The sequence below is a fragment of the Malus sylvestris genome, chromosome 17 (assembly GCF_916048215.2).
Source record: "Malus sylvestris chromosome 17, drMalSylv7.2, whole genome shotgun sequence".
Classification (NCBI taxonomy): Eukaryota; Viridiplantae; Streptophyta; class Magnoliopsida; order Rosales; family Rosaceae; genus Malus; species Malus sylvestris.
In genome coordinates, this window is record NC_062276.1 from 27,548,692 (window position 1) to 27,575,530 (window position 26,839).

The 26,839-nt window shown below is 37.5% G+C and overlaps 2 protein-coding genes, 1 long non-coding RNA gene and 1 pseudogene across 4 annotated transcripts; 2 read left to right on the plus strand and 2 right to left on the minus strand.

The window, feature by feature from the left end:
• Window positions 1-2,556: 2,556 nt before the first annotated feature.
• On the minus strand, window positions 2,557-5,639 carry LOC126609787 (tubby-like protein 8). The gene is made up of 9 exons (XM_050277716.1): window positions 5,004-5,639; window positions 4,672-4,786; window positions 4,073-4,249; window positions 3,933-3,985; window positions 3,755-3,851; window positions 3,483-3,572; window positions 3,309-3,401; window positions 3,027-3,094; window positions 2,557-2,880 (listed from the first exon to the last, which is right to left on the minus strand). The coding sequence occupies exons 1-9, from the start codon at window positions 5,504-5,506 to the stop codon at window positions 2,805-2,807; spliced, it is 1,272 nt and encodes a 423-aa protein (XP_050133673.1). The 5' UTR covers window positions 5,507-5,639; the 3' UTR covers window positions 2,557-2,804.
• A 275-nt stretch (window positions 5,640-5,914) lies between these two features.
• Window positions 5,915-8,111, plus strand: LOC126612011 (uncharacterized; annotated as a pseudogene).
• Window positions 8,112-16,135: 8,024 nt separating this feature from the next.
• Window positions 16,136-18,069, minus strand: LOC126611287 (uncharacterized). Of its 2 annotated transcripts, none has more exons than XR_007618759.1 (3): window positions 17,817-18,069; window positions 16,788-16,915; window positions 16,136-16,600 (listed from the first exon to the last, which is right to left on the minus strand). It is a non-coding gene; the product is annotated as an uncharacterized LOC126611287 (long non-coding RNA). The 2 variants fall into 2 exon arrangements; XR_007618760.1 differs by having other exon boundaries at window positions 16,788-17,004.
• A 3,746-nt stretch (window positions 18,070-21,815) lies between these two features.
• LOC126611941 (uncharacterized) lies at window positions 21,816-22,541 on the plus strand. Its single transcript, XM_050280246.1, has 2 exons — window positions 21,816-22,216; window positions 22,310-22,541. Exons 1-2 carry the CDS (start codon window positions 21,816-21,818, stop codon window positions 22,539-22,541), a joined length of 633 nt encoding a protein of 210 aa, XP_050136203.1.
• The last annotated feature ends 4,298 nt before the right edge of the window (window positions 22,542-26,839 follow it).

Sequence of the window (26,839 nt, forward strand, 5' to 3'; positions counted from 1 at the left end):
GCCAATTCCCCCTTAGATTAAACTCCGCATCAAGGCCCTTAAAAGCATATAGAGCCTCAATATCCTTCACCGAAGCACGTTCCCCCATAGCTTCCTCCTTACACCACCAAGTAACATGTCCCATTTTACCACAAATAAGACAATAATTAGGCAGCCCATCATAGCGAAAATCAACCCACATCTCCCCATCAACCGGGAACTCCACGTTCGCTCCCCGCATAAGAGGTTCACGAACGTCAAAGGAAATCTTCACATGAAGAAATCTTCCGTCACGCCCATCATCCTTATCCACCTTAAGAACCAATCAACCCACCAATGGCAGATGCCACAACATCTGTCATGTTCAACGGGGGTACATTATGTAATTGCACCCACATTGTGGTAAGGAAAAAAAACATTTAGATTTTAAACACAGCGACCAAATCGACTAAATTAAAAGCACAGTAATCTAAATAGATTTTAAGTATAAACACAGTAACTAAAAAAAACATTTAGATTGTAGAACCTTGGGACGCATCAAACCTAGGGGCATGTCTACGAAAGGGAATGGAATGGTGGGAACTGGAATTGCACATATCCCAAACAATTCCAGCATTTACCAAACCATCAAGAATCAAAATAATTGTAGGACCCATATAAAATCAAGAATTCAACTCCTGAAATGGCCGGAGTCCGATTCTTGAGTGGAATAAGGTATTTGAATTCCTAGAAATGGTATCTATCAGGAATCCAAATTTTATACCGGTAATACCCTCGAACTCCAAAAGTGAGAACGGTGTCAGTGTTTGCAGCCCTTGCAATCGTGATAGCTGGCCATAGGTGATGCCTTCAAGCCCTTGCTTGACAAGGATCGCGTTCCTGACAAAGACCAAAGAAAAGGGAAGTTGGTGGTCTCGCGATTAGGGGTGGGTTGACAGCAGAGAAAGATGGGGACGAGAGAGATGCCTGGAGAATTTTAGAAAGGGGTGGGTCAACAGAGAGATGGGAAAGATAGGGGGAGAGAGAGAGAGGTGTCTGGGAAATTTAGAAATGGATAGGTTGGCACGGCATCAGAGAGATAGGGGAGAGAGAGGACATGAAGTGATATTTTTTTTTCTTGAGGTTTATTTTATGTTGGTAACTGGTAAGGACCAATGAAAGAATAAAAGTTACTAGAAAATAAAAAAAAATAGTTATTCTCTCTACTAAAAATGTAAGAATATTAGTTTTACTAAAAATAATTAGTTACAATAAGGGTATTTTAGTAATCACATTAATTTTCATTCCGATTCATATGAATTAGTAAACAGTTTATATAAATCAATATCATTCATACTCCGATTCCAGCCAATTTTTAGTAAACGTCTTTAACAAGAATTTGATTCTGATTTCACCTCATTCTAATTTCTCCTCAATTCAATTCATCTTAATCTGATTACGGATTAATAAACAAACCCTAGATACAACAAGCTCAGACAAAAAGAGGATTGAAGCATCACTGCAAAGGTTAGTAGAATTTCAAAACGTATCCAATTTCATGTGTGTTCGTGTCGCATAAGAACATGTTATTTTTATTTACTTTTAACAAAAACAAAAACTTTAAATAATTAAAAAATTGCCATTTCATGAGCTTCATCGTTGATTTTGGGGTGTGCTATTTATACATCTATTTTTACTTCTCACACACTTTTTTAATTTTCGGCCATCAGATCAAATGAATTGAAGAATATCAAATGACAGAAATTAACAAAGGGTGTAAGAAGTAAAAAGGGGTATGTGGATATCACACCTCTTGATTTTCTGTTTTGTGCATAATTACTTAAGCTCTGCACTCATGACTGCACATTTCTACCATTCCCTCAGTCTTTGGTTTAAGTAGCTTGAGCTTAGAATCCGCCACACACTCTACAAAAAACAGTATTCAGTACCGGACAACAATGCAAGTCCAGTTACAAAAACTCACCACTCTGGCCTGTTTTCGGCTTCCAAATAACGTCAATGCAACCCTTTTTAGGGTTTTCATTCTTCTTCTTCATTCTTCCTTTAGGTCCGTAAACCGCATCATGAGCTTTCGTATCTCCTATAAAAACCAACAAAACAAACCTAAAAATAAACATCCACTTGAACAAATTGGAGGTACTCTGAGCCCTTGTTCATCCACTTGAACAACTTGGAGGTACTCGGACCTAAAAATAAATACACTTTGATTTGGATAAATTTGCAAACCTAACCCCTAAAGTTCACATCGCACAAGTCGTCGCGGATGTGAATTGCCATTTTAGCAGAAAGCCCTCAATGCGATTAGGGCTTCGAACAATGATGGGATGAAACATAAAACACCACGAAATCGAAAGAGAGAACATACATACCTTAAGCAATAACCAATTCATTGTTTTTTTTTTTTTTTTTTTTCTAATTAGTTTTAATTTTTTAATTTCAAATAATTGAATTTCCTTGGATATCACTATGTGGCACCGAACCATTGGTTGTGCGGGCCTCCTGTGTGCCACATTAACAAATTAATAAAAAATTTGACAGATTTGAACAGCAAGAACCAAATTGACGCGCGGCACCAAATTTTAAGGACATTGCTCGATTTTCAAATTGAGAGACCAAACTGATGAGTTAGATCAATTTCAAGGAGTATGTGTGATAAAAACCGCACTTAATTTGCACTTGCACACTAACATCTTATCAAGATTGCACAACAAATTCAGTCCCTTTGATCAACTGCCTTCGGTTACTCATGTGTACCTATTAAAACTCAAAAGCTTGTGTTCTTTTCAGAGGTTGAACTACAAAACGCAGTGGCAGATAATTTTGCTCTAGACAGTGCAACAAAGCTTTGAATCAATAGAAGCCAAGCATATGCAAAACGCTTGGTAGCCTGTCAAAGGATATCTGCCAAAAAACAAAAACACAAGAATATATGATCAATGCAGAAGAATATACATATATTTCATACATATTACTTCAATATATATGGATCACCTTACTTCCTTTGATATATAGAACACACATAATTACTGAGTTGCTGCTTATAATACCTGTAATCCATCACATACTTTGATTTTCCAACCCTTCCGAGCTGCAGAATTGCCTGCTTTCCGTTCTCCTAAAAACGCATATATAAAAGTTAGCATCCCTTAGTAATTAACACATTGATTAAACACTGGTACTCTCATTATCATAAACAAAGGAAAAATTCGAGAGCCTTAATCGATGATCATATTGTTTCTACGGACATAACAGAACATAAACACATGCGTGTTTCAGATGAGCTGAGTAAGATTTCTGAGTCATGATCGTCCACGGCAATTAGTAATTACCTCCAGTGTCAGTTGGAAATTCTTGACTGAACTTTGGATTCTAAGACCCGCTCTTCCCCTGTCTCTGAAATCTAGCTCATACTGCTTTGAAATCTGAATGATAACAGAAATCAGTTAATGGAGATCGAAACAACAAAAACAAGAAAAATTCCTACAGTGAGGTAATAGGCCTACTTTATTGTAATGGGGAACCCTTGAGGATAGCTGATGAACTTTGTCAAGCTTCCCTTCCCAGTCCTTTGGGAGTCCCTCAATGTGTTGTACCTGCAAGAGAGAACATGTACCGCAGAAGTTAAGAAGTTGACCGAAAAACTGGATTTCAGAATGCAATTCACGCATACTAGACACTCAGAAAAATAAGATAGTCACTAGAAGAACCTGATCTATACACATTATCAATGTAAGTACGAATTAACCTAAGATATCTTAGAAACTGTTAAGATCACCTGCGTTGTGTTCTTTAACTGCATGGATTGGTGCTTGGGTATATATGCCCTTATACGTCTGTAACTTCCTGTCCAGCTCGAGATTGTTGGCGTGAACCTGTAAAGACAAACAGCAACCATTACAAATTGAAGAAAGATTGCGGGCACGTGTGAGAGAGAGAGAGAGAGGGAGGCTTACGCTACAACGGCAAGTGATTTAGCCTCTTTGCTCAAGGAATTGGGACGACCACCCTGCAATAAAAACTGTATTAGCAACCAAATGACATAAAATGTCCAAGGAAATCTGATTACGATTTCTACGAGTAATATATTTCTAACCTGATCCCATATGTGGTATTTTGAACCCATGAGGTTAGCATTTACAATACCAATAAAACTATCATCCGAATGAGACAGTATTCCCTTCACATTTTGAGCAATTGTCAACTCAGATTTCCCATTCCGCCGCTTATGGTGAGCAATAGCTAGTTTCCGGTCCTGCCTTCCCTTGCCTTCCTGCAACATATCAATACCAAACCAAAGGGAGGTTAACACATTGTACCTCTAAAATATTAATGTTGATCAGTACTTTTCAACTTATAACAACAAACATGAAGCTTTAAACCACTGCTACAGAAACAGCAATAGAGCAGGGCTCGCAGGTAATGGATGACGCCGTGAAGATTATTTTAGAACTTGGAATCGAACTAACAACGCAAATTTGATTCATATGTCAAAAAGAAACTCAGGTAAATTTGTTTCGCAATGTTGGGAATCTCGGGATATAACAGTATTCTAACATATCTTATACTCTATAAATACAGGAATGACTGACTGGCATTACCCCAGCAGAAGAGTTGTACCACACAAGTATGGTATCGGCTAAATCGAACATGACATAAGCTATTCAAACTTCAAGGTAGAGGCATCTTTCTTACATTGGTATAAAGAGAATAGAGAGTACCCCCATCTATTGCTTCCGGGGTTGCTTCCTTCACTATCACACATGTGCATCTTCCCACATCCATTGGCAATGGCCTGCAAAGCAATGACCTAAAAATACCCACCAAATAAATTACAAGTTTAGTAAATATCTTTTTAAAAGAAACAAAAATCTCATATTTTTAGCAAAAGCAATTTCCTTTTTATACAAGCGAGACTGGGGGAGGGGTGTTTCGAATCAGGGACCTCGGATGCAAGGCAGAATGCTCTTAATAAATTGATCTACAAGTCCCTTGGTTAGCATAAGCACATTGGGCAGAGAACTCACTTGTTAGGCAGTGTAGACCAAGAGGAGGCAGGGGCAGCCTCAGAGTCGGAGTAGTCCCAGATGTTCAAAGAGCTCGAGTTGTCGGACCCATTACTGGGCGGGTCCTGCATTGTGGACCCACCGAAGAGTGCCTTCTCCTGCTCGTTCGCCTGCATACAGAACTGAAGCGATGAGGGCTTCAGGGCCCTGCAGCCAGTGGACAGAGACTTCAAGTTCCTCTGCTTCAAGGGCTGCATCGCAAAAGAGGAAGACCCATGTTCATGTGCGACCAAATTCTCCTTGTCGCTGTCGGGCACGGCCTTCTGTGGCTTCTTGGGCATTGCGTTCTCTTTGTTGACGTTTAAGGCTGATGGGTTCGGCTCCGAATTGTCCATCTTGGAGATGAAGGCGATGCCTTGGCTGTGGCTGCGGCTGTGTTTCTGGTATGTGAGGGGATCGACATAGAGAGAGCTGTATGAGGATTGCTGTAGAATTGATGTGGTTTTCTTGCAACCAGCCATCATTGTTCAGAGAGAGAGAGAGAGAGAGATTGATGTTTATGGAGAGAATTTGAATCTTCACTTGAATGAACAAGTACAAAAAGCTGGTTTCTTTTTTTTTTTTTCTGGATAGTAGTAGGTGAGTTACTATGTTAGTGTGTACAGTAACAGATGTCTCAAAATTTATTCATACAAGATCCACCTCTGTTCTGCTACGTCAGCATAATGGTGGGGTCATATGTGGTTTTGGTCCCACACATTGTAGGGGTGGGGCTCTCTCTGGTGGGGTCAAAGATGTTTGAATTTGAATAAGCATCGAAAAGCGCGGGATTTTGTGTTTTGCTTCTAGAGAAAGGGAGTAGAGAACAATGGTGTTGGAAATTAAGTAGACAAATCCATTGTGATGCGTTATATGGACAAAAACTAGTTTTAATGGTATAGGCAATTGAGTTTGTAAATTTTGTCCACTCTTTCAAAGCAATTTCACCTTACTAAGACAATAATTTTCTAACCATTCACATTCAGTTAAATTACATATTACAAGTGAATCAAGCCTATATAACCTGCTCCTCCTCCTTATTTTCAAGCTTTGTTGCTTGCCAAAATTGGCCAAAATGAGGAAAATATCAGAATACAGTTTTTTCGTGAATGGCTTTAACTGGACTTTTTTCTTTACTTTTCATTTGAAAATTTTAATTTGGATTTTTGCTTCTTGGTTTGCTTGACCCAATGGACCTGACAATCTGGCAGATTTGGTTTTTTTTCCAGAATGGAATGCTGGAACCATGGTTTGGAAGTAAAGGTCTGGTGATGCTGACCAAATCCTAGCATATTTTGCTGTCTCCAAGCTTGGAGAACCTCCTGTTGATGGAAAGACTGATACCAATCCTGAAGGACTGACTGCATCATATGGGAAGTGGGCATCGACGGTAGCTGATAGATTACATGCTGGAGGCCTCACTTGCAAGGTAAAAGAAAAATATCTCCAAAGCATTTTGCACTAATTTGGAATTGGTTTTTCTGTTGCGTTACTCTTTTACTAATGAATGAAAACATAAAGCAGGTTCTCAACAAGGAAAATTTTCAGAAGCAGATGTTAGAGAAGTTGATCTGGATTTCAGCATTCATGCTTGTTGGAGCTCGTCATCCAGGAACAACTGTAGGTGGTGTAGAGAAAGAATACCGCTCTGAGGTAATCTTTCTTTACGTTTAACATTTCTTTTAGAGTTGAAAGAAGAGAAAATAAATGTAATTCTGCCTCTGCCATGTTGATGGTGGAGTAGGATCTTTATCCAAAACAATTTCTACTTCATGATTAGGTTGGGTTTAGGGTTTAGCAATTCTAAGGTTACTTACTTTTGCATGTATTTTTCCTTCATCATGATCCATGACTTCGTAGTTTTTATTTATTTATGTCTTTTTTCTGGGAAAGCATATGACTTTCTAGTAAAAACAACACAGAGGTTTGAACAGTAGAAACCGACATGCTAATATCTCATTTATGTCATTGTTTTCGTGACTTGTTTAACAAACCTCAGAGGTTTTGTTCCATTAACATGGTTTTGTTACAGAATGCTGAAGGTTACTAGTTATGGGCGAGACCTAGTAGTATTATTGGGAAATATAAAGTTAGGTTGGTGTTGAAGTGCATTTATTTTAAAGAGAATGAACCAACTTGGGTGATTAAAAGTAAATTCTATCTGGGGTGTGTGGTGCTATCTGGTTTTTCTTGGCTTACATCCAGCTCTCTGAGTTGGGTTCGCCATGCTAAATATCATGGCCAAATGCTTGCATAATAATGGACATCTCTCATTTCATTGACAAAGAAATTTCATGATGTGAAACCAATTTTAGATTAGCACGGTATGGAGTCCATACAAAAAGTTTGGAGTTAGGGAGGAAAGGTTGGCTCATCATATTATGTGTTGAGAAAGGGAACCGGTAAAAACTTGACCAATATCTATCCTTTCAGGTGTCTAGTCTCATTGCAGAGCTTGCCTCTGCAGCAGCTGCAGAGAAGGGGTTGGTATTTGAAGAAGCCATGGAGCACAGATTATGTGCATACTCACGCACGGTTGCACACTTTCCTACCGCAGTTAAAGAGGTTAGAGATGCATGCAAAGCATAGATATATGGTTTGCAAGCATATATATATATATATATATCATATATGCGTATGACTCGATGAGTTTAATTTGTATTCACTGTGACGATTGCCTTTTGCTCGCAGTTTAAATGGAGAAACGGTTGGTTTTATTCTCTATCTGAAAAGGCAATTGCCGAAGGAAAGCCTGATCCCTGTCCGCTACATACGACATGGCTCAAAGATTTGAAAGTTGTCTAGGAAAGCTTGCTTCTCTTCCATAGCCAAGGTTCTAAAAAACGCTAGGCGCTAGCCGGGCGGTGGGCTAGCGCCTAGCGCCTAGGCGGCTAGGCGGCCTAGGCGGATTTAGGTAAATTTTTTGTATATCCTGTGAATAAGTGCATATTGACACTTACAAAACATGTAGAAAATGTACAAAAGAAATATTTCTTTCAACAAATGAAGTAATAATCATATGGTATACTTGAGAACAAGGCAGTGCTTGCAACCACTGAAATGAAATGTGATTTCCAATTTTATGTCCAATGAATGAGCATTCTCAAAATTAGACATTGCTTGTAACTTGTAAGTATGGAAGACTAGAACTATGGAAACATTCAAGTCCAACACTACTAAGTCAAATGTACAAATGTTGCACAAACATTTCACATAATAGAATTAACATCAGTGAGTACGAATGATGGGCATACATTTCAAAGAATTAACAACGAGTCAAATGTTCGATTGCTACACATGCAGACACTGACATAAAAGAAAATTGAGCTACGAAAGTTACTAGGCATCAAACTCTTCTTCACCATATCCCTCCAAGACTCTCTCCGTGTCGGACTCGAACTTAATTTCTTCATCATCTCCTTCTTCTTCCGTGTCCTCATCCGATATAAAATCTTCTTCATGAAGTTCTCTTACTTCAATATTTATAGAACTCCCCCTAGGCTCTAGGGAACTACCTACCTCCGATGTCTCTCCAATTCCCAAGCCAAGCTCAAGCTCTTCATCACCACCCTCCACAATCCATCCTTGAGCCATACTAGCTTCACTTGCAAGCAATATGTCCACCTTCTTCTCCTTCTCTCTTTTCTTCTTGTTCATAATACTCGCATTAAATTGGACATAGACTAAATTATTTAACCTTGTTGTATCTAGTCTATTCCTTTTCTTTGTATGTATACCTTCAAAAGAACTCCAATATTTTTCACAACCGGATGAACTTGTAGTCAATGAGAGTATCTTTATAGCCATCCTTTGCAAATTAGGCACACCATTTCCATAATTATACCACCATGCAACTAATGAAGAAAAAAAACACACAATTAATACTGAAAAATAAGTAGTAAACTCAAATTTAATAAATAAAATATAAGCATATGTGAATATTCATTCCCGGATTATAGTTTTCATCATTTTCAGCGCATCCAAGTTCGGCCAAATGTTTTCCAAATCCACCTTCTTTTACTCTATACTTATGCATCTCAACATTTATCACTTAGTTTTGAACCTCATAGTTATCGGGGAAGAACTTCTCAACACAAGTAAAGATCCCCTCCATGACAATTGGATCATGTTGTATGCTTTGATTTTTTAAGAAATAATAAGGGTTCAAGAGGTAGCCCGCCAAATGCAATGGACTATCAAGCCGCTCACGAGCTTTTTCATCAATAATTTGAAGAATTGGTTGATAGTTGGCCTCATTGTTCTTGAATGTCTCTCTTTAATCTCCATCTTTGCTTTTTGTAGCTCTCCATACAAAAACCCCATTGATGGCTTCTTATCCCCATCCACAATTCGAAGTACCTTGAATAAAAAGTAAGACCCCACTCCAAAAATGTGAACTCAATACAGTAGCATATGCCACTTTCCCCTTTGTAGTCTTGACATGTTTGCATTGTTCCTATTCTTCACTAGCAACCATAACCTTCAAGTCTTTTTTCTTATCCATTAAGCTTTGCAATGTGAGGAAAGAAGTTGCAAATCTAGTGACTCCGGGCCTTATTATGTCTCTTTTCTTGATATGCTTCCTCATCAATGCCAAAGTTTTATGATGTGCATAAATGAAGATAGTGAAAGCCTTTGCCTTGTCAATAACTCCTTTGAACCTAGGGAGATTACCAATCCCTTGAAGCATGAGATTCAAAGTATGAGTGGCACATGATGTCCAAAACATATTCGGCCTCTTTTTTTTCATCATGTTTGCCGCTGCCATATTGTTAGAAGCATTATCGATTACCACTTGAATCACATTTGGAGGCCCAATTTCTTCAACACACTTGTCAACATATTCGAAGATATATTCCCCGGTGTGTGCTTCACTAAAGCATTCCTTAGAAGAAAGAAATATGGTGCCTTCCTTGCAATTGACACATAAATTCATTATGTTTCTTCTTTTTTGGTCACTCCAAGCATCGGTCATGATTAAGCAACCATTCAAAGCCCACTCTTCTTCATGTTTCTTGAGTGACTTTTTTACTCTTTCTACCTCTTCTTTCAATAATGGCTCCCTTAATTCATATTGGCTTGGAGGTAGGTAACCCGGGCCAAATTGACCAACCGCTTCCATCACACACTTGAAGCTATCATTATCAATAGCATGGAAAGGAATACCGGCTTCATACACCCATCGAGCCACATATTGATCCACTTGATGTGTTCTTTCTTTCCAAATTGCATCATGGATGTTTTGTTGCCGAGTCTTCTTACTTTCCTCATTTGAAGAATGGGGATTGATGGAGGATGCAAACTTATCCATAGGTCCAAGAGTGCGAGGCCTTTTCCTTGACCCAATCACTTCAATGTCTTCTTCTTCTTGAATTTGTTGAAGTTGCACCTCTTCCTTCACTTCCACAATGTGCTTATCCCTTTGTTTCTTCTTATTTTTTGCTTCTTCTAATGCAGCTCGACATTTGGCTTTATCTTCATCCGAAGACTTTGTGCATGCCGCTACATTTCCCCTTATGTTGGCTACATGTTGTTTTAATCTATGTACTCCACCACTAATGATTTTGTCACACAACTTACATTTCACCTTATCTGAGTTTGTAGGATTTGCCAAGATCCCATATTCCCATCCCACATCTTCCGAGCTACGCTTCAACACATTTTCAGATTGGGAGGAGGATGACATTGTAGTAGATGCTCCAGAAGATAAAGTACCAGTCATCATCACACAAGAGAAGAAACAATCCTAAAATTCATATAAAATAAACATTACAAACTTTTAGGGATTAATCTCCCACAAAAAATTATCACAGTATATTAACTTATAAGCCAAGTTAGCCAACTCAAATTGATGATCAGAACTCAGAAGTATAACTAAATGAAATGGAAAAACAGTTCAAGAACCTGCCAGTTAACCAAACCAAATTGCTGATGCAGAATTCCACTCAACTGATGTATATTGTTGTCATAGCTCTGAGAATAGCTAACTAAACCAATCTAACTCTAAAGGCAGCCATCATAAATTGGAAAGCTCATTCGACAAAAGGCTATATTAAAAAAAGGTTCATGTATATGCCCAATTATACAAACAATTGTGACAGACGATGTTGTTGTTTATAAATATATGCAGATTGGGTCCTCGCATGCATCTATATATAATTATTAATTGATACACAATTAGGCTAAGAATCTAAGATAGTAAGATGTGCACCTAGATCTAGCAAACAACCAGCACGAAAATAATACTATCAGAATTTCTTTCAATTATCAGTAGGTAAATAAGTTAACAGATTGTCAGATTCCCCTCAATACAATTGGTTTCAAATCCAAAACTCTATAATTTTTCTAATACCTTAACAAATTCAACATTTACAAATCTGAAATCTGTAGAACAAAAACTCACTTTTTGGGGGCTTCGCAGCCTTCACTGTTGACTGTAGCTGCAAAGTGCAGATTGCATAGTGCAGTGCAGCAGATGAGGAAGAAGAAGAAGACACGAGGTCGTGCAGCGGTGCAGCAGGTGAGTGCAGTGCAGCAGATAAGGAAGAAAAAGAAGACACGAAGTCGTGCAGCGGTGCAGCAGGTGAGTGCAGTGCAGATGAGGAAGAACCGAGGAAGAGACGAAGTCGTATAGCGGTGCAGGTTGCAGTGCAGATGAGGAAGAACGAAGAAGAAACGAAATGGGCGAACGGCAAAGAAGAGTCTATTCTGTGCAGATTCTGAAATTAGGTCACGGGATAGAATTAGAATTCAATTTAGAAGTAGAAACTTAGAATAGAAAAAAAAAAAAAAAAACGGCCCAGCTGCCTAGCACCGCCTAGGTGCCTAGACCTCGGCTGATTTTTCAATCTGTTTTGCCAGAAATCACCTCGGTTGGTGCCCGCCTAGCGCCTAGGCACCGCCTATGGCGTTTTTTAGAACATTGTCCATAGCTACATGCAGAATTAGAAATTGCATTATTTTGCGTCTTTTTTTTAATTATTTTTTAGAAGGTGATATTGCAAACAATGTCGAGGAAGATTCAAATTAGGGTGTAGGGGACGAGACGTTCTTCTCGTTCTGTCCGGAAACCAGACTAAGGACAATGAGAGAGAGAGAGGGTGGGAACAAAATAGGGTAAGAGTGGAGTAAGCCTTGACCTTATAGTACACTTGGTCTGGGTGTCGGATCTTAAAATTTCTCCTCTTCGATGAGTTCCAACATTCCATCTTCTCCAACACAAATTTTGTATCCTAAACCCTTTTTAGCTTCTCACGTAGTTGGAACCTGCTTCTTGATCTATGGAATTGTTCCTTCCAACGTTTTTCCGCCACTTCACGACACTGCCCATCATTCTCCCGATTAGAATAAAAAATGAATCTCCTTTTCATCCTTGGTGCAACCTAGCCTTGCCTAAGTTGCCTGGACATAGATACCCATCATCTATTCACTTCTCTATGACTATTTTTCATTTGACATAGCACAATAACGTTGAAGATGTTGAGCATATTTGTTTGGACCCAAAATTACACTATCGGCTCGAGCAATCGAGGTCGTTGAGTAAGCATACCTCTATATAGAAAAGTGAAGATAATTTTATTAATATTAAAAGATAACATTATCTTTTAATAATGATTTATCTTGACATTTTCTTATGAAAATAATATATCTCCAAGCTAAACAGGTAGCACAATTCAAGTTGATGTGGAAGTGTGGTTTGGATCAGTTTTGATTAACAGATATGCACGACATCAGATAAATGAGGTCACTTGGAAACTACTGAGGGGATTGGATTTTGATCAAATTATTATCCATTTAAATATGGTGATAATTAAAAATGAATTTAATATTCATAGGGTCAGGTTGCATGCGACAATGGGGTAAGGAAATGGTGACTTTGGCTGATGATGATGTGACAAGACCTAGAAAAGCTAGGTTTTTTATGGTGGTGTTATGATGACATAGGAAAGCCTAGCTAGCCTAGGTTTTTAGTCATGATAAGAAAAGTCATAATGGGCTTTTATTATTTTGAAAAGTCAGCCATATGAAGATAGGCTTTAGCGCCTATGCCGTGGATCAGTCATTTTACGAGTTTGAGTTTCAGTCGGTTTTTGCAACATTATCTGACCGTGGAGAGCAAGTACTTCAGTTCTATAAATACAGAGGCGATGTGCAACGTGAAAGGCTCCCTCCAATTCAACACACAACTGCCCTGCACAAATTCTCTCAACAACCTTGAGATTTTTTCTTTTCTCTTTTCGCCAACACACTTTCAGTTTGGATAAATAACACTGTGAAGGCAACCGGTGATATCTTCAGTTGGCATAAATAGCACTGTCGCTGTAGAATCAGCCGATCTCGCAGCATCTTCAGTTGGCATAAACAGCATTGCGTCAAGGACGACTGGTTACCTATCCAAGTCTCGGTCGAGAAGGATTTCTGAATCTTTATTGGTCGAGGTCATTTCATCAGCCTTCTCAGCGAAGTGAGGTGTTACAATTTACTGGGCTTGGCACATTGTACGCCGAGTTATCTTATGATTGGATACTCACAGGTAGGTTTTAGAGTTCGGCATTCTGACGGCCAAACCATGTTTACTATCAAGATTTATATCTATTTTGAGTATCTGTGCCCCTATACTTGGGTGTCGATTCGGCGTGCTTATACTTTTACGAATATAATCACAGTGACCGAATCCAGCGCCGACGATTTGTGAACTTTGTAAGAATAGTGGTCTTCAGGTTCGAGAACCCAAGAGGCCGAGACGTGTTCCTTCCTCGGTCGCAATAGCAAGACGCAGAAGTCAGCCGCGCACCCAATGCAACATCAACACATTTTACTCCTCGGCCGAACTTGGCCGACGAGTTGGCAAGCCCCGCACAAAACCGAAGGACGTAGTTAGCTCATAGATTACTCGGCCTGCGCGCCGTAGGCTTGATAGTTTTTAAGGTCTAACAATATTTTAATGGGAGCTTTAATGAGAAGGGCTTGAGTTAAGTTTAATTTAACCAAAAACCACCCTATACTATTATTTAACCAAAAGGGCTTTATATTTAATCATAAGGACAAAAACAATTTATATCAAGTCCCACAAACATTGAATACACATGGGCTGAAATAAAAAGCCCAAAACGAAATATTATTTTTTCCTGCACTACCCCTAACGGAAACCTCATGCTGTCTGCTAATTCGGTTAAAAATAAACTTTCCTTTATTTACAAACATGCCATTCTGTCAGCCAAATACTTCTATCTTCCTGTTATGATTTTTTTGCTGTTGGTTTTTTCTTTTTCTTTTTTTTCTTCTCGTCGTCCCCTCTTCCTCTTGAAAGGGCGTCTATTGTATAGGCTTGAGAAACCCAATCAATTCCAACTTTCTTTTATTATTTACATACGTTATATATATATATATATATATATATATATATATATATATATATATATATATATATATATATATATATATATATATATATATATATATATAGGGGTGTGCTATCCACACACCCCATTTTACTTCTCACACACTCCTTGATAATTTCTGTCCGTTGATATTCTTCAATTCATCCGATCAGATGACCGAAAATTAAAAGAGAGCTTTAATGAAAAAGGCTTTTTTCAAACTTTTTATTAACAAAAAACCATTTACTAACTTTATTTAATAAAAATGACTTAAACTTTAATGAAAAATGACAAAAACTAGAAAGAACAACAAAAATAAGGAAGCTTCACGTGCAAAATAAGAAATTCATTTTCCATCCATGCCCCTACCTTACGTCAGCCCACTTTTGTTAGAATTAAACTTTCATTTAGTTACAAATATGCCATTACCTCATTTATTTACAAAGATGCCATTTTCTAGAGGATTCGTCCAAAAAAAAAAACACTTTTGCCAGTCGATACCAATTAAACCCCAACATAATTAATTATCTCCGATTCCTCGCCTCGCCTCCCATCAAATAAATTTAAAAAAAAAATTAAATTACACAAATCACTACAAAATAATGAACTTTAGATTCGAAAATGACATAATTTCACCGAGTGTATCACCAAACTTCTACACAAATAACTACAAAATAATGAAGGTTAAGGGAAGATTTCTTGGATCAGTGAAACTTAAAGTGCAAGACTCACATCAACGTTTATGATTATGTTTTTTTTTTTTTTTTGGAAACTAGTTTATGATTATGTTTGGTCTGAATTATGTTTGGAAGTCTCATGCAATTGCTTTGGATCTATCTCATTATAAAATTGAACTCATGTGTGTGTGTGTGTATAGTGTTCCGTTTGAGAAATAATCAGTGTTTAGTTTATGAAACAGTGATAGTACTAGTGTTAGTGTTCCGTTTAAGAAATAGTCAGTGTTTAGTTTATGAAACAGTGATAGTGTTCCGTTTGAGAAATAATCAATGTTTAGTTTACGAAACAGTGATAGTACTAGTGTTCCGTTTAATAAATAGTTAGTGTTTAGTTTACGAAACAGTGATAATACTAGTGTTCGTTTGATAAATAGTCAATATTTAGTTTACGAAACAGTGATAGTACTAGTGTTCCGTTTAAGAAATAGTCAGTGTTTGATTTACGAAACAGTTATAGTACTAGTGTTCCGTTTAAGAAATAGTTAGTGTTTAGTTTACGAAACAGTGATAGTGTTCCGTTTGAGAAATAATCAGTGTTTAGTTTACGAAACAGTGATAATACTAGTGTTCCGTTTAATAAATAGTCAGTGTTTAGTTACGAAACAGTGATAGTACTAGTGTTCCGTTTAAGAAATAGTCAGTGTTTAGTTTACGAAACAGTGATAGTACTAGTGTTCGTTTGATAAATAGTCAATATTTAGTTTACGAAACAGTGATAGTACTAGTAAACTTAACAGTGATAGTACTAGTGTTCCGTTTAAGAAATAGTCAGTGTTTAGTTGACGAAACAGTGATAGTACTAGTGTTCATTTGATAAATAGTCAATATTTAGTTTACGAAACAGTGATAGTACTAGTGTTCCGTTTAAGAAATAATCAATGTTTAGTTTAAGAAACAGTGATAGTACTAGTGTTCCGTTTGAGAAATAATTAGTGTTTAGTTTACGAAACAATGATAGTACTAGTATTCCGTTTAATAAAATAAAAATTAATAAACATTGATAAAATGAAATAAAATAATTACAAAGTACAAATGATTTACAGATTCTTAGAAATTTATTTTACAGTGAATTTACAGGTAAAGTTAAGAATATGCATAAATGTATACCTTACACCAAAATAGAGTCCTTTGATACTTTGATTCTTGAAAGTGTCAAATGACAAATAGCAAGTAGGTTGTGTTAGCTAAATTAAGTAACTGTTTTCTGATGTGATAAAAAACAAGAGGAAAGCATTATGGCAAAAGCATGTTTTCTGATGGGCTTCATGATGCTTAGAAATTCCAGTTCCGTGTGAGAAAACTTTCCAAAGTTAATAATCAACTGATGAACTTGCTGCTCCTTAGCTTTGACTTGAGCCTCATAAATCAAATTTTGTGTTTTACATCCTCCACAGTAAGAAGTATAATCACAAGGAGTGTCCACAAAGTCCCAAGGAGGAGAAATTGTCTCCACGTTTGTCACCTGCACTTATTACCCAACAAAAAGATATTGTTATTGTCTTGAAAAGTTCTTGAAATGAACATGAGATACTTCCATCACATGCACTAGACTATGAATTGTGTAAGGGCAATCACATAAAATTGAAAACCAATACAGGTAGCATGTAGTTTCTCAAGTTGTATACAACAAAACCAGTATTCTCTCGTACCACGCAGGTTTTACAACCACCGCTCTGCTAAAACTTGAGCAGAAACCTTAAGTTAGCAGTATTCCTCCTAGCATGCTAGGGACAGCTGCCATAGTCTCAAGCATCATTGCACGACACCCATACCGTCTCTGAAACATATATTCCATTGAACAAGAACTGAGATCATATTGGAATGAAATGAATAAACTTCAACCAAATTTTATGATCGATAAAGATGCTGCGATCACAAAACACTAACTTAGGAAACTTCTACACAGATTACAGTTCTACAGAATGAAGAGACATGTAAATACAATTGCAATTCGTTTGAAAATGCACAGCCGTAACAAAACATAATTTGACATGCATGGATCAATAAAAAGGCTTAATCATTTGTCTTGAAAGGTTTTGGGGTACTGCTGAAATGCGAATTCCTAGGACTATATTCATAGAAAAGTTATGCTTAAGTTTGAAACTGAGGAAGTACATTAGCAGTGGAAACAACATTAAAAACTTAAAACAAACTCAGAAATCACACACAATCATTTATCCATTTCACTAGTCAAGAGCACAAAAGATACTTTCCCTTATCCAGATTTTCTTCAACTAATATACTCACATAGTGGAAAGATGAATGTAAAAGTCACAATAAAATACATACCAAAATTCTAGAAGAACTCAGAAATCAAAGCTTAAAAATGCAAAAGCATCAGAATAATTTAAAATCGGTTTATAATAACATATCAACCGACTTCTTGATGAGCTAAATGATTTCCTTGTTTTATGATTACATCGCATTAGAAAACGCAAACAACACTAGCAAAGAACACCGATCCGAACTCCTATTTCACGATCCGAAACTATATTTCTTGATTGCTCAATTAGCTGTACACATTTTAATTAAATTAGAGCTTCAAAAACGTACCACGCCAGCATCGCAACAGAAGCCCAAACACATCGTTTTAGGTGCAAATTATGCGCAATCAAGAGAACGACAAAACAGTAGAAAGATCACAGAGATGGAGAGAGAGAATGAGAGTGATTGCTTACCTTTGGCTCTTTTTTGCCGATGTTGGTGAAAAGTCTAGGTCCCTTCTCATCTTTACAGAAGGGAGAGAGTGTTAGAAATATTGGGAGAGAGAGTGTGACATAGTTTTGCATGTATGAGATCATTTGCGATTTTGACAGAGATGGAGATGGATCAAATTAAGTTTGGAGTCGGATCAGATCTATGATTTTGCATAGTGATAGAGATGGAGTTGCGATCCGAGCTTAGAAAGAAAAAATGGAAGGTTTCGAATGTCAGAAAGAAATAGGGGAGATAGAGAATAGCAAGGAGATCTGAAAATAAATTAAACGGAAAAAGCTTGCCGTCAGGGGCAAAACCGGAAACTAATGATTGGGCCATTTTAAATGGACTAGTTTAATGTTGGGCTTTGTCCTAACCATTAAATAAAGTTATTACATGATTTTTGGTTAAAATTCAAAGTTTTCAAGCTCTTTTCATTAGTTTTCCTTATTTTAATTGTTAGGAGAAAGTTTCCTAAGCCCCTATTAGTAATTAATATTCCCACGTTAAAACCCACCGAGGGAAAAAATTTTGAAAGTCGAATACAAAATAAAAAGAGCAGAACAATAAAAAATAACATTTGAGGAATGTCAATAATAATAACTCCAAAAAATCAAAATTTCACAAATATTATTGGTAAAAAAATCTAGCAAAATACAAGAAAACAACTATATTCTAGGCCCCAATTAAAAGAATTACCACGCGTATTTAGGCAAAATCTAGTAATCTCAAGAGTAGAGTAAAATACAAAGATCTCCAAATCAACTTTTTGAATGAAGTGTCAATATAATTAACGAATTTTTAGTAAGTTAGTATAGAATAAGAATATTCTACTAATTTCATTTACTTCTCTTTCTTCAAGCTTACTCCTCTATTGTGTTATAAATAGGACTCCAAAAGCCACAAAACACAACCTCTCTCAAACCTAAACGCACCCGATATCGCATAATGGCCTACCGCAACCAGCCTGAAACTGCCTTTAGTGGCTACCTCGAGGTCTACGAGCCTGAAACTGCTCGTGCTGGCTACGCCATGGTGACGCCCTCGACCAACAGCGCACCGAAGAACGTGTTTCCTAATGGCTACACTATGGCGGCGCCTTTGACCGACAGCACACAGATGAACGCCCATGGTGGCTGTGCCGGGAGGCGCACCTCGACCAACAACAGACAGATGAGCGTGTCCAATGAAGTTCAGACCCGAGTGAGATCCTCGTACAACAACCGATACGATGGATCTTCGAGCAGTTATACGGAGATGTTGAAGGAACAAGACTACGTGGACAGGCGGACGGGGCAGATGGGTCACAAGCAAGAGGCCAAGAAAACCTACACCCACAAGAATGTTGACAAGGACCTAGGGTTTACTACGGAAGTTAAGATCGAACAGAAGGTCACCAAAACTGTTTACCCTAACAAGAGTTCAAGCAAGTCCAACAACAACCGCATCAACTATTATTAGATCTTTTTTGTTTTGGTTGAGAGTGGGATTTGAACCCAAAACTATTACTAGTTCTTTTAATTTATGTGTTTATTTTGGATTTCCTTAGGGTTTTTTTTATTTATATTTGTGGTCGTTGATTTGTTATAAATCTATTTCATTATTTTCATCTGGGTAATGAATTTTGTTATCTGTTTATAATTTTAGGGTTTAGGGCACTAAACCCTATGGTATTTGGTTTGTTATGCTACATAGTTTATAATATGGTTTTTTCCATTAAGTATAATTATATGCATGTGACAGGAAAAATTAGGATCGAGTGAGGTGGGAGAAATTGTGGAAGAATTTTGTTTTATTTTGATATTCTTTAATAGTGTAAAAATTATTAAGTACAACGAGAGATATGATGAATTTATTTGTGTCTCGATAAAATCTTCTTGAAAATTTCGATCAGATAAAAAAGAAAGGAGCGTTTCATATGTAATTATTAATTTATTGAAAGTTATAACGAAATTTCCAAAAATAAGTTGACAAGCCATTTCTATTAAACTTCTCGCTTCTAAAATTTGGGTCAAAGACCACAGATGCATCTAGCTAATCATCTCAATGCCTACGATCCCTTGTGAATAAGGAGTGGTTTGGGAGTGAGGTGCTTAAAAAAAAGCATCCATGAAAAAAAGCTGTGAGGGTTTTAGGTGTTTGGTAAACTAAAAACAAAATGGCTTATTTTGGAAGCTGCTGTGAGAATAAGTTGAAATTAAAGGAAAAAGCTGAAGCTGCTATTTGCAGCTTTGGAAAACTGGTTTTTTTTTTCAAAGCACACGGAGCTACAATGTTCCTTTAAGGAAAAGACCCACTCTCAAGCTGCTTTTTTTTTTCCAAAAGCACTTTTACAAAAAAGTTTACCAAACACTCTGCTGATTTATTTCACAGCCGCTTATTCTCACAGCATAGCCGCTTATTCTCACAATAATCTTTTTTCAAAGCACAGCAATACCAAACCAGCCATAAAGACAATGGCTACAGTGAGCCACAAATGAGTGAACTATGGCCACAAAGCATGATGCTATTGGTGTAAACCGCAGCTAAGTATAGACTAGCAAAATAAATGGTATGTGTTTATTTATTTTCCAACAACATATGCAGCTATATCAACACTTGTACCAGGTCCCAACCGCACAGATGGACAGTAAATGTGGCTTCTACCATGGAAACCAATGGCTAGTGACCCTAATTTTTAGTAGTGTCTTGAAAGAAAATGCTAACTGTTTGTATCTTTGTGTTGTAAATAATTGTATGTCCACATGTGAATAGTAATGAATAAGGCATAATTTGTTATGTTATGTCACGGGAAGTTGTTTTCATTCATTGTAAACCTTCTATAAATAGATCACCACATAGGTGATCAAGACACTACCAGAGAAAAACAACTGATAATAATAATATTCCTCACTTCCTCTGCAATCATTTTGTGTTGGTATAATATTTTGCAATTGCTTTGCTCCTGTCCCTAGCAAAGGTTATCTCTCTAACTTTTGCCTATTTATAACACGTTATCAGCACGGCTCTAACCATTTCTCATTTCCCTTCGCCGAAAGAAAAAAAAAATGTCTCCTCTAAGGATTTTACTATTCTTCTTCTTCCTCTGCCTCAACTGCTGGATATACCCTAGCAAAGAACTGTTTGCACCATGCCTGCTTTTAATTCTTAACATAACAGTTACTTATATCTTTGATTTCTTGTTTGGTGTAGCTCTTGACTACTAACCCAGTGTTTATTTATGCAATCCAAGATGGTGCGGTATCATCGCCTATCTTGAACTGCAAATCTAATTTCAATGCAAATTTTAGGTGAAGTAGTATAATCGCCCACCCTACCCTGCTTATTTAAATTTGCCTGCTATTTAATTTTATTGCAATTTTTGGTGGTGTGGAATAATCACACACCCTGCTCTACATATTTAATTTTTCTGCTGCTTGAGTGGTGCGGAATAATCGGTCATCCTATGTTATTTAAATGAGAATGGTGCGGTACAATCGTCTTCCTCATTTATCATGTAAATCTCGAGCCTGAACTTTCGAGTGCTTATCATTTTAGCCTAAAGATCAAAATGAAAAATTTGTAAGGACCAGAAGTTCTAACAATATATTCCTTCAGAATACATATTATTGCAAGTACTTACACACCTCATGTTTCTTTCAAAAAAGAAAATGACGAACTTGGCAAAGCTTGATTTTGTTGCCCTGGATATTACTAGAAAAAACTACCTTACTTGGGTAATGGATGCCAAGATCCATCTGGAGGCAAGAAATCTTAGGGAAACCATCAAGAAGGATAACAGTGCATCCTCTCAAGATCGGGAGAAGGCCATGACCTTTATCCGTCTCCACCTGGATGAGAAACTGAAGACCGAGTACCTCACAGTTGAAGATCCATTAACCTTCTGGAAGGCACTGAAAAATAGATATAATCACCAGAAAACGGTGATTCTTCCAAAAGCTCGTTATGAGTGGGCTCACCTAAGAATCTAGGATTTCAAGATGGTGGCTGAATACAATTCTGCAATGTTCAGAATTAGTTCCCAGTTGAAGCTCTGTGGAGAAACAATAACTGAGGGCGATATGCTGGAAAAGACTTTCAGCACTTTTCATACCTCCAACGTGCTCCTACAGCAGCAATATAGAGAAATAGGCTTTACCAATTACAACCAGCTGATATCTGTACTTCTTGTAGTCGAGCAAAACAATAAGCTTCAGATGAAGAATCATCAGTCCCGACCTACTGGATCATCACCATTCCCAGAAATGAATGTTGCTTCCTTTGAAGGAAATACCACATCCTCTCGTGGAAATAATTACAAACGAGGAAATGGCCACAAGCGAGGTCGGTGGAATGGGAAGGACAAGAACCATGGTGTTCAGTTTCACAACCAGGTTCCAAGGTATAATCCAGGCCCGAGCTTTAAGAATGCAAATCACCAGAAAGACAAAGCTCATATGAACACTCCTAGAAATCCTGAAGGAGTTTGCCATAGGTGTGGTGGCAATGGGCATCGGGCGTGTACCCGTCGTACCCCAAAACATCTAGTCGATCTGTATCAAGCCTCCCTTAAAGAGAAGGGTGTCGAGACCAATTTCCTCGACCAAGCTCAACCAATGGAAATATTTGATCCAATGTCCAATTTATCAAGACAATTAAACACAACCCACCTGGATGTTTCAGACTTTATTATTGAAAGAGGGAAAGAAGTTTATGGGTCTGATTGAATCATTTGTGTTTAATGTACTCTTGTTATTTGTACTTGTGGTTTAATGCTCACATTTTCAATTCAATCATAGTATTCCAGTATGAATAAACTGCTTTTTAACTGTAATTTCTTTAGTCAGAGAACATGGATAAAAATTATGGTTATCCATAAAACAAGAGCAATGATGGAGACTTTTATCTTGCAGACAGCGCAACCATGCATTCAATACTTCGAGATCGAAAGTATTTCTCTAACTTGGTATTTGCAAAAGTAAAGGTAACAACAATATCAAGACAATCAGATGTAATTGAAGGCTTAGGAAAAGCCCAGATTATGTTACCAATTGAAACAATATTGTCTATACAAAATTCGTTGCACGCCACTCGGTCTACTCGAAATTTGTTGAGCTTTAAAGACATACGTCTAAATGGATACCACATTGAAACAAAAAGTGCATAAAATGTAGAATATTTCTGCATTACCTCCAATGATACCCAGAAGCGTATATTGGAGAAGTTACGTAGTTTATCGAGTGGATTGTATTATACATACATAAAGACAATTGAGGCATATACTATCATAAACCAAAAGTTCATTGATTCAAAAGTTTACATGTTTTGGCATGATCGTCTGGGTCATCCAGGATCTACCATGATGCATAGAATCATTACTAACTCTAATGGACATCCATTATTAAGCAGACACATTGATGTCTCAAATGATAACCCTTGCAAGGCTTGTTCCCAAGGGAAGTTAGTAATTAAACCATCACAACTAAAGGTTGATGCTGAATCCCCATCATTTTTGCAAAGAATTCAAGGGGATATTTGTAGACTTACTCAACCACCTTGTGGACCATTTCGATATTTTATAGTTTTGGTTGATGCATCTACCCGATGGTCACATGTTTGCCTATTGTCTACTCGAAATGTAGCTTTTGCAAGGCTTCTTGCTCAAATAATTAAGTTGCGAGCACTATTCCCAAATCACCCCATTAAGTCAATCCGACTTGATAACGCTGGTGAATTTAGATCTCAAACCTTTGATGATTACTGCATGTCGCTGGGCATTGATGTTGAACATCATGTTCCTCATGTCCATACTCAAAATGGTTTAGCAGAGGCATTTATCAAGCAGCTTCAATTAATAGCTCGCACTCTACTCATAAAAACAAAATTGCCAGTCTCTGCATGGGGACATGCCATCTTATATGCTGCATCATTGGTTCGACTAAGACTCATAGCCAACCACCAATACTCATCAATACAACTCGTGTTTGGGCATTAGCCAAACATTTCACACTTTGAGTTTTTGGTTGTGCGATTTATGTGCCTAGTGCACTACCACAACGCACTAAAATGGGACCTCAGAGCAAATTGGGAATTTATGTGGGTTTTGATTCACCATCTATCATTAGATATTTGGAACCCTTGACAGGTGATATATTTACAGCTTGTTTTGCGGATTGTCATTTTGATGAGATAGTCTTCCCGTCGTTAGGGGGAGAAAAGACCGGTCTAGAAGAACGGCAAGAGCTAACATGGATTGTTCCCACCTTATCTCATTTTGATCCACGAAGCACTCAATGTGAAAATGAAGTGAAAATGATCGTTCATCTTCAAGGTATTGCTAATCAAATGCTAGATGCATTTAATGATGCTTCGAAAGTGACAAAGTCACATATACCAGCTGCAAATGCACCTGCAAGAATTGATGTCCCTATTGGACAAAATAAAATGGCAGCGAATGATTCATCTAGTACACGTCTGAAGTGTGGTAGACCCTAGGTTCAAAAGATTCAGCCCCTCGAAAGAGAAAGATGAGGGCATAATTGAACCCAAATGAAATCATTCAGGAAAAGAAAATGAATGATAAATTCACAATTCATGATTCTGTACTTCCAGAAAAAGAAAATGTCCTTGATGAAACACATGTCCCTGAAGAGACAGAAGTACATGAAAGCAAAGAAATATCCATAAATTATGCATGTACTAATGAATTGTGGCATCAAAATGAAATAATCATCGACGACATGTTTGCATTTGCAATAGCCACTGAAATTATATTAAACGATGACATTGAGCCCCGCTCTGTTGATGAATGCAAATAGAGACATGATTGGCCTAAGTAGAAAGATGCAATCTAAGCAGAATTAAATTCCTTGGAAAGGCGAAGTGTTTTTGGATCAGTAGTCCAAACCCCGCCTGGTGTGAACCCCGTAGGTTACAAATGGATATTCATAAGGAAACGCAACGAGAAAAACAAGATTGCAAGATATAAAGCACGACTCGTTGCACAAGGTTTTTCACAAAGACTTGGAATTGATTATGAAGAGACATACGCTCCTGGAATGGACGCAATTACATTCTGTTACTTAATAAGTTTGGTGGTTTCAGAAAAACTTGACATGCGACTTATGGATGTCATCACCGCGTATCTATATGGAGAATTAGATACTGACATATATATGAAAGTCCCAGAATGACTTAAGTTGCCTGAAGCAACTAACATACCACGAGGTAAGGCGATCACTATATGGGCTGAAATAATCTGGACGAATGTGGTATAATCGTCTGAGTGAGTATTTGATCAAAGAAGGATATATCAACAATGTCATATGCCCTTGTGTGTTCATTAAGAAATCAAATACTGGATTTGCTATAGTGGCAGTATATGTCAATGATATGAACCTAGTTGGAACTCCTGAAAAGCTCAATAAAACTGCTGAATATCTAAAAAGCGAATTTAAAATGAAACACCTTGGGAAAACAAAATATTGTCTCGGCCTACAGATCAAGCATTGTGCTAAGGGAATTTTGGTCCATCAATCAGCTTACATTGAAAAAATACTGAAGCGATTTGGCATGGATAATAAGGCTTATCCACTTAGCACCCCAATGGTTGTTCGTTCTTTAGACATTTAGAAAGATCAATTCCATCCAAAAGAAGATGATGAACTGGTCCTTGGTCCAGAAGTACCATATTTGAGCGCAATAAGTGCTTTATTGTATTTAGCACAATGTACTAGACCAGATATAGCTTTTTCAGTTAACTTGTTAGCCAGGTATAGCTCTGCTCCAACAATTCGTCATTGGAAGGGAGTCAAAGATGTTCTATGATACCTTCGTGGGACAACAGACATAGGTCTCTTCTACTTAGACAAGTCCACAAATGACCAGATCCTTGTTGGATATGCAGATGCTGGTTTCCTCTTTGATCCGCACAAAGCCCGCTCACAAACTGGATATGTGTTCACTAATGGAGATACTGCAATTTCATAGCGCTCAACAAAGCAAACATTAGTCGCTACATCTTCCAATCACTCGGAAATAATTGCTTTGTATGAAGCAAGTCGTGAAAGTTCTTGATTAATATCAATGATCCATCACATTCGGAATTCATGTGGTATACCTTCAAAGACAGACACTCCAACTGTTATCCATGAAGATAATGCAGCATGTGTTGCCCAAATGAATGAAGGATTCATCAAGGGGGATAAGACTAAACACATATCTCCAAGGTTTTTCAGTGCACATGAGCTTCAGAAGGCTAAAGTTATTGAAGTTAAACAAATTCATTCCAATGAAAATCTGGTAGACTTGTTCACCAAATATTTACCAAAGTGCACATTTCAAAAGTTAGTGCAGGGAATCGGATTACATCGGCTTACCAATTTGAAGAATGCGGAATCAAGGGGAGATACAATTCAGAGGGAGCATCTATGACACACGCATGTTGTACTCTTTTTCCTTCGATTAGGATTTTTTCCTACTGGGTTTTTCCTATCAAGGTTTTAACGAGGCAATGTAAGCACACTTAACACCATATCAACAATACACCATATCAACAATCCGAGTAAAGTTGTACTCTTTTTCCTTCGCTATGGTTTTTTCCCACTGGGTTTTTCCAAGCAAGGTTTTAACGAGGCAACTGGTGTTGGTATGTGGGCATCCAAGGGGGAGTGTTGTAAATAGTGGGATTGTATGCCTACATGTGAATAGTAATGAATAAGGCATAATTTGTTGTGTTATGTCACGGGAAGTAATTTTCATTCATTGTAAACCTTCTATAAATAGATCACCACATAGGTGATCAAGACACTACGAGAGAAAAACAACTGATAATAATAATATTCCTCACTTCCTCTGCAATCATTTTGTGTTGGTATAATATTTTGCAATTGCTTCGCTCCTGACCCTAATAAAGGTTATCTCTCTAACTCTTGCCTATTTATAACACTTTGCTTATTATTCCAAATTTTCTCACTTTTATGCTTTGGGGGGGGGGGGGGGGGGGGTGACCATCATCCCAAGAATG

Coding starts and splice junctions, on each gene's coding strand:
- LOC126609787 (XM_050277716.1), bottom strand. CDS start 5,506: ATGATGGCTGGTTGCAAGAAAACCACATCAATTCTACAGCAATCCTCA. Junction 4,250..4,671: donor TCTATTCTCTTTATACCAAT/GTAAGAAAGATG, acceptor GATATGTTGCAG/GAAGGCAAGGGAAGGCAGGA. Junction 3,402..3,482: donor GGGTTCCCCATTACAATAAA/GTAGGCCTATTA, acceptor GTTATCATTCAG/ATTTCAAAGCAGTATGAGCT.
- LOC126611941 (XM_050280246.1), top strand. CDS start 21,816: ATGGTGGCTGAATACAATTCTGCAATGTTCAGAATTAGTTCCCAGTTG. Junction 22,217..22,309: donor TTTCACAACCAGGTTCCAAG/GTATAATCCAGG, acceptor AGTTTGCCATAG/GTGTGGTGGCAATGGGCATC.